The sequence below is a fragment of the Priapulus caudatus genome, unplaced genomic scaffold (genome assembly GCF_000485595.1).
Source record: "Priapulus caudatus unplaced genomic scaffold, Priapulus_caudatus-5.0.1 Scaffold762, whole genome shotgun sequence".
Taxonomy (NCBI): domain Eukaryota; kingdom Metazoa; phylum Priapulida; class Priapulimorpha; order Priapulimorphida; family Priapulidae; genus Priapulus; species Priapulus caudatus.
The window spans coordinates 18,973-26,727 of NW_014577823.1; the positions used below are offsets into that span (position 1 = coordinate 18,973).

Here is a 7,755-nt window from a genome sequence, read left to right on the forward strand (position 1 = left end):
GTAGCAGAGGAAATCAGAAACACGACAGCCTACGACCGTAGTCCCGGTTGGTACGAGTGAAAGGGAGGCGACATCAGACGCGATCTTACGTTGATACTTAGGCGAGGAGCATACTGTATCACAGGTTGACTTGCGAGTTTTCGTACGCTTGAAGCGGACCTGGTGTGTTTGCGGAACTACGCTGACCATCTTATGACCGTCACACAGTCTACTGCCCTAGCCATCTCACGTAATCCAATGGAACAAGCTGGTGGATTATACTCTTATGCTGATTAGTCTAGTATAATAAACGATAGGGCACGCACGCATGATATGCTAGCGGGCAGAGTATATGTTGTGTGCGCGCGTTATATGTACATGTCATCATCCGTCCGCACGCCGTGCTCCGATCAGGTAGATACACCTGATGCATGAGGCAAAGGTGCTGGCGGAAACTCGCGTCATATCTAGAGACGAGGGTCTTCATTTCATTGGTTTTTGTTCCCATTATCTTTTCTCCCCCGCGCGCGTCCACCTTTTGCCGTATCCTCCCAGCCAACGTCTACGGGTGAGGGTATCTGGCAGTGTATCAGTACACAGCCGTCATCTTAGTACGGGTTCGGTCGATCAATTGGTAGTATGTGACGTCAAGAGTGAATAATACACGGGCGGTTGACCATCATGGACTCTCGCCACAGAAACGTGCATTATCGACTGACGATATCAGCGGTGGGCGACTGTAGACGTCCATGCGCCTAAGCGAGAGAACAACATAGCAAAGGCTAAAGGTGAACCATACGAGTCGCGTAATCTCCGAGAGTGCCACTAGGTGGGTGCCAGGTCGCGCAAATAGAGGCTCTTGGAACACAATATAACTGCTGGCGTGTGGCGTACCGTATACAACTAAAGCATTATTGTGCAAGGACACGAGCTAATCTGTATTCACAAATCTGTCACATATATAGCCCTCTCATGCCCAATAAAAGTCTCGAAGGCAATCTATCTCGTCATATTATTGTACTAGTCAAGCTTTCGGGTACTCTGTTTCTGAATCGGTACTCTCTCTCCATTCGTAACCAGAGTCGTAAATAACAGATAGTGAGCTGACGAGATGAGCTAGATTGGATCGAGGGTTAACAAGTTATCACTCAGTACCAAGGATATATATCATACAATTTATATTATATATATGGGTCTATATTATAATACTATATAATACTAGCCTAGTAACTTAAACTAAGTCACACGTCGTAGATAGAACTAAAGTAAGTATATATTAAGGGTACTTTAATTGAGAGCTCCATGGGTTCGGATCTACATCACGCGCTACACCCACGCAGACTCTGGAATCACGACCGAATACTCAAACAAATAGAATGCGTTTAGAGACTAACAAATGAAATTATATTCACCCCAAATTCGCCGGGATGCGTTTTCTCTTGGCCATGAATGCGGACAACAAAGAGAAACGAACATATACTACTATAAAAGTCACGCCACAAAAACACACACACACAGAGACACCCCACACAAACCACACCGATCTACAGCACCACATCAATCAGGGAACACAAAGCAAACACACATAACCAACGGGCACGGGGCATTTTAAACAGGGCGACCAATCCCGGCGCATACAGGCGGCGCGCTTCTTCCTTCCCCCCTCCCTCCGCCTTCGTTCATACGCTATTTTTCTGTACAATTCGGTAGATAAGCGCGAGAGCAAAGGACCAACATCACAAGATTCGGAGTTCCCAAACACACACAACACAACAGCCGGGCAGCGATGAGGGCGCAATGCAAACCCAGCGGCAAACTCGGTCGCCCGCACTGTGGGTCACTTACCACCGATTGATCGAGAAGCAACCGGATTGCCCGCCCCCACACAACCCCCACCACACTACCCAACACAAACAGCAGCATCAATATCCACACGACGACCAAACACAGCAGAAGCAAGGACACAATCACACGCTAATAAGTTACGTCATGCCCTTGGATTTAAACAACCAACCTCGAGAATTAATTTCTGCTGCGTCATGTGTCGCAGAATATAGCTTTGTCATATGGTGTCAGTTAGCAGCACACACACGCACGTCCAATCCAGGGTGATCGTATGGTTAAAATGGTCAGCAGGGCAGCGGCCGCCTACGGAATCGGCGCCCAGCCATCTCTGCGGGGAAACCGGAACGCAGGAATTAGGCGAATGATCTTAGTGTTCCAAACCTATCCGCAGGCGGCGTTTCTGTTTCGCCATATTAAGTAGAATTTGGCATTTAAACGCATTGAATGCGTAAATGAGGTTCGTCGAGGACGGCATGTAAAATGAATTCGCGCACCTATAATATTGCACCGAGGTCTTGAACACAGACCCTATTCGTGATAATTGGCCAAGTACTGCAACGTTTCCGACAACGGGTATGAGCCAGGTTGGCTCAGGGGTTGCAGACGTTTGTAAACGCGGTGCTTGAAATCGAAGAGTGTCCGGCGGAGGTTGGTATCACGTCCTGTACGCAGCCATAATAAGGTGGGTTGGAAAAAAGATGTTAACTGTGATTGGATGTTTTGAAGAATTTTATAATTATCAATTAACAAACCTTTTGATGTGCAGGATCTGCAGGGGTGCAGGTGTAAAAGCAATCTGGACAATTCTGTCTGGACGTCTTTATTCACTGCCGCTTGCTAGGGTTATTAACGACGCCCGTTTAAAGGGAAGTATTTTTTTAATTTCTTTTAGATAGATCAGCTGTTATAGCCCGGCGTGTAAAAACATTCAATCATATTGGAAGCTTTTCGTGTTAATATCAGTTTTTCGAGCTGCATATATTATAATATATATAAACTTGTATTATATATATCTTCATATATATATATATTATCTATATATATATAGTTACCGAACCCTATGAAAAACACGCACAAGACGACGATGTTACTAAACTGACGTATGCACAGCATGGATGAATTGTGACGTGAGAAGATTAACTTGTCACTATGTGAGTTGACTAATATGTGAGTGCCAAAGCGCTAGGGCAGAATTCCACAACAGCAGCGTCACATATAGTAAGTTATTTCCCCTTAGCCACGTTCGCAGATATATATATATATATACTATTTATATTATAATATGTAATGATATATATTTCCCCTACAGGAATTATTTGTAGATGTTGCCTCGCACGCCCCACAAGTTCACAACATCACTAGCCCTAATTTGCTCTCCATTATTTTCCCACGATTGTTCCCCCCATTGTTTTCCTGTCCTCACTTTCAGCAATTATTTTCCCGCGATTATTTTCCCGCCATTATATTTCTGCGGTTATTTATTCCGCCATTGCTTTTCCGCCATTGTTTTTCCGCCATTATTTTCGACCGGGGATTGCTTCGCGTGGGTCGGGTGGCACTCCTCCTATATTGAATCCACCTCCTCCTGCTGCGAACAAGGGGCGAATGGGCTTAAATACGTCCGTGATGTTGGGAGAGACCATCATCATCGCCATTGTCTTCGTTGCCGTCGTCGTCGTCGGCGGCGGCGGCGGTTCTGCAGGTATCATCGCGCCGTCGCCTGAAACCGGATGAAGAAAGCTTTAGAAGTTAAAACAGGTAAATCCGTGATATATGGGCACACGGATGGAAAGGTGGCGCGTGTGTTATAAACGAGGTAATTTTATGCAGTCGATCTCGAGCTCTCTCTCCAAACCTCACTGTAGCTGTCTCGAAGCGCTCGCCTCTTGTATTGAAGCACGCGGATTTAGCAAACTTGTGAATGTGAACGCGCTTGAAGGCGGAGAATACACTTATACTAGTCTAAACATTCTTTAGGCGAAGGAATACAGAAATTATCGCGCAGCCATCTAAAAAGATCACCGTCATCGATTCTGCGAACCTTAACGTAACCATAGCAACGCGGCAGCAGTGATCACCTCCTGATTGCAGACGCCGTATGTTCTCAGACAACCGAGAGAGGGCGCTGTTCGTTTGCTCCAGCTGACGAATCACCGACGATATCTGTCCAGATGCTGACGACGTCACCTGTGGCTGATCGTTGAGCTGGGCCTTGTCTCCTGTTCCTTGTTGCTGCTGCTGTTGCTGTTGTTGTTGCTGCCGCTCCTGTTGATGTTGTTGTTGTTGTTGTTGTTGTTGTTGTTGTTGTTGTTGTTGTTGTTGTTGTTGTTGTTGTTGTTGTTGTTGCTGTAGTATTTGCAGTAGTTGCTGTAATTCTTGTCGTCGGCTGTCGAGTCGCTGCTTTAGACGGTGTAGCAAATGCAGCCGTCGTCGTTGTAGTGGACCCGAGGTCCGTTGTTGCGGATGTTGTTGCTGTTGTTGCTGTTGTTGTGTTTGTTGTTGTTGTTGTTGTTGTTGTTGCTGCTGTTTTTGTTGTTGTTGTTGTTGTTGTTGTTGTTGTTGCTGCTGCTGTTGCTGCTGTTGTTGTTGTCGCTTCTCTTGTATTCGGGTTATAAGCTGTCGGTCGATATCCACCAAAACACTTCCGAAGTTACGTGACATAGACTGGCCAGCTGGCATGCCCTGGCCTGTGTGCCCGGGTATAGGTTGACTTGTGTTATCTGGCATAGCTCCTGCTTCAGTACTGCAGCTAACCAACAAAATAACTGTGACGAACCACATGCTGTAAAGGAATAGACAGTCACCCTAATTTTTGTTGAAATAGTTGCACTTTTGAAAATCAATTAAAACGTCAATAAAAACGAAACGCAAGAAAGAATTCACCCTCAAACGCTGAGCGACGAACAGAATTACCATGTTTGCAGTATATTGTCACATAAGATACATTTGTAAAATCTCAAATATCGCTCGTGTGAGGTAATCTGGTCTCATAACAAACGCTAGTAGAAGCTCACAACTTATGACGCAGCACTATACCGCTTAAGGTATCGTCACCCCGCACCACCACCACCAACACCAACACCACCTACGTCAGTCGGAGAAAAATATGAATTCGGCACTTTTACACTTTTACATTTACGTTACATTCCACATTTACACCGACGTTCATTATCCTACTGTTTGCTACCGCTACTTACGCACTTGCATAGATCAGTATATTCTCTCGCCAGTATTTCTCTATAGCCACTTTACACGGTGCACTCCTTGTGCCAGCATTTAACCAGCTAAAACTACAGTCGTCCCATATATGTGTACATGTTGGGGCTGTCAACCGCGACCCTGCCCCCTTACTAATGCGCATGCAACAACATGCCCTGAAGGCACCTAACCCAGTTCGTCTATTTCGTGAATCATTCTAGCTAAAAAATGATCCCGTATAAGCATTAAAAAAAACTATACGTTGGGCACATCTACTGCGAGTTGCGTGTACGTAGCGGTATGTGGGTTAAGCATACTAATGTGTTATATACAGAAGTCAAAATCGGTAAAACTACGAACATATTATGCTAAAGCTAGATCTTCGTTTATAGTTACAGAGATTTTGCGCGCACGCCACGTAGACTTCCGCGCGCGTGGTTCGCGTCACGCATCACAGCAGGCGAGTAGATGGCGTGACACGTTGCAAGGACGACGGGCGACCAGTCTAGCACGTCAACGCGAAATTTGCGTTTTACATAATATATGCAGTCTGCATCCGGTTGTCCTGGTGCCAGGATGCGGTTGAGCTTTATGTCTGTCCGGTAGGTGTCGTTACGGTTGGATGATCGTATCCGGTAGGTGTGCTGACGTCAACAGAGCACTGCAGTGTGAAATCATTGCCCCTTGGCGACTGCTAGCTGCTGCAGCTACTGCTGCTGCTACTGCTGCTGCTGCTACGGCTTCTGCTGCTGCTACTGCTGCTGCTACTGCTGCTGCTACTGCTGCCGTTTTTGCTGCTGCTGCTGTACACACACACGCTCACGCACGCACGCACGCACACACACACGCACGCACACACACACACACACACACACACACACACACACACACAGACCCCCACGAGACATGATTCGGCTGATTTTTACCATTATTTTCGACCCGGGACTCTCACGCGACCAGGATTTACCGTTGCCTGATTGAACCCACCCCCGCCTGCTTCGAATAGGGGAATAAGTCCCCCGAATAATTCATCTGTGACGTTGGGAGAGGCCATCATCATCGTCGTCGTCGTCATCGTCATCATCGCATCACGAAAATATTATCTCAGATTATGGTGACGAAAAATTTTCTTCTTCCGGTTTCAGACGGAGAGACGACACTTGCAGAGCCGATGATGATGCCGGTGACGACGACGACGACGATGCCGATGACGACGACGACGATGATATGGACATACGGGCAGAAAGGCGACGCGTGTGTTAAACCAAGTAATATTTATCACTTAAAGCGCTAGAATATTTGCGCTAGAAGTTTGATGTGAACGCGCATGAAGGGAGAGAATAAGATAGCCGTAATAAATAGCCGTAGCACGTAGATTAGTCCGAACATGCTTCAAACATGTGAATACGAGGTGATTTCAACTAAACACGCTTCAATCATGATTGAATGCCCGATGATTCTTAATTCTTCTAAAAATGAAGTTCCACGATTATATTCTGAGTACATTAGCGTAACCATAGTAACGCATCGACAGCGGTGGTTACCTGTAAGCAAGGATTGCAGACGCCGTATGTCGTCACGCAGCCGAGAGAGGGCGCTGTTCGCGTGCTCCAGCCGACGAATCACCGACGATATCTGTCCAGACGCTGATGACGTCACCTGCAGCCGAACGTTGAGCAGGGAATCTCCTGCGCCTTGTTGTTGTTGTTGTGGTTGTTGTTGTTGTTGTTGTTGTTGTTGTTGTTGTTGTTGTTGTTGTTGTTGTTGATGCTGTGGTCGTTTCAGTCGTTGCTGTAATTCTTGTTGTCGGCTTTCGAGTCGATGCCTTTGTTTGTATAACGCATGCAGCCGCAGACTCAGTAGTGAACGAGAGTGTTGTTGTTGTTGTTGTTGTTGTTGCTGCTGCTGCTGCTGCTGCTGCTGTTTTTGTTGGTGCCGCTGCTGCGGTTGCTGTCGTTGTTGTTGTCGCTGCTGCTCCCACTGCCTTTGTTCTTCTTGTCGTTGTTGTTGCTGTTGCTGCTGCCACTGCCGCTGCCGCTGTTGTTGCTGTTGCCGTTGATGTTGTCGCTCCTGCACCTGCTGTCGTATTTGTTGTAGATGTTCTCGCTGCTGCTGCTGCTGTCGCTGCTGTTGCTGCTGCTGCGGGTTCCCTTGCTGCTGCAGTGCTGGGTTGACGATGAGCTCTCGCTTGACAGTCGCTAACACACGTCTAATGAGAGTCGATAGACGATTGCTGCTAATACCAGGTATACCCTGACCACTGATCCCTGGTATACCCTGACCACTGATCCCTGGTATACCCTGACCACTGATCCCTGGTATACCCTGACCACTGATCCCTGGTATACTCTGACCACTGATCCCTGGTATACCCTGACCACTGATCCCTGGTATACGCTGACCACTGATGCCAGGTATCCCCTGACCACTGATGCCAGGTATACCCTGACCACTGATGCCAGGTATCCCCTGACCAATGATGCCAGGTATACCCTGACCACTGATGCCAGGTATACTCTGACCACTGATGCCTGGTATGGCATGCACTGCGGTACTTGGTATAGTTCGTGCCTCTATACTGCAGCTAACCAATACAATAACCGTGATAAACAACACCCTGCAAGGCAATATCAGCCATATATCAGGCGCCTGGTTTTAATGAAATGTGTGTGCGTGTGTGTGAGTGTGTGTGTGTGTGTGTGCGCGCGCGCGCGCGTGTGTGTGTGTGTGTGC

General features: G+C 47.1%; 2 protein-coding genes across 3 annotated transcripts; both read right to left on the bottom strand.

The window, feature by feature from the left end:
* Positions 1-3,120: 3,120 nt before the first annotated feature.
* LOC106813377 (ras-interacting protein RIP3-like) lies at positions 3,121-5,760 on the bottom strand. Of its 2 annotated transcripts, none has more exons than XM_014817510.1 (3): positions 5,026-5,760; positions 3,903-4,606; positions 3,121-3,544 (listed from the first exon to the last, which is right to left on the bottom strand). In XM_014817510.1, exons 2-3 carry the CDS (start codon positions 4,603-4,605, stop codon positions 3,342-3,344), a joined length of 906 nt encoding a protein of 301 aa, XP_014672996.1. In that variant the 5' UTR covers position 4,606; positions 5,026-5,760; the 3' UTR covers positions 3,121-3,341. The 2 variants fall into 2 exon arrangements, with proteins under 2 accessions (XP_014672996.1, XP_014672995.1); XM_014817509.1 differs by having other exon boundaries at positions 5,022-5,760.
* LOC106813372 lies at positions 5,415-7,653 on the bottom strand (the record flags this gene model as incomplete). The annotated part of the gene is made up of 2 exons (XM_014817503.1): positions 5,415-5,666; positions 7,099-7,653. Coding segments are annotated over 2 exons (807 nt in total), but the record flags the coding sequence as incomplete, so codon positions are not given.
* Between the last annotated feature and the right edge of the window lie 102 nt (positions 7,654-7,755).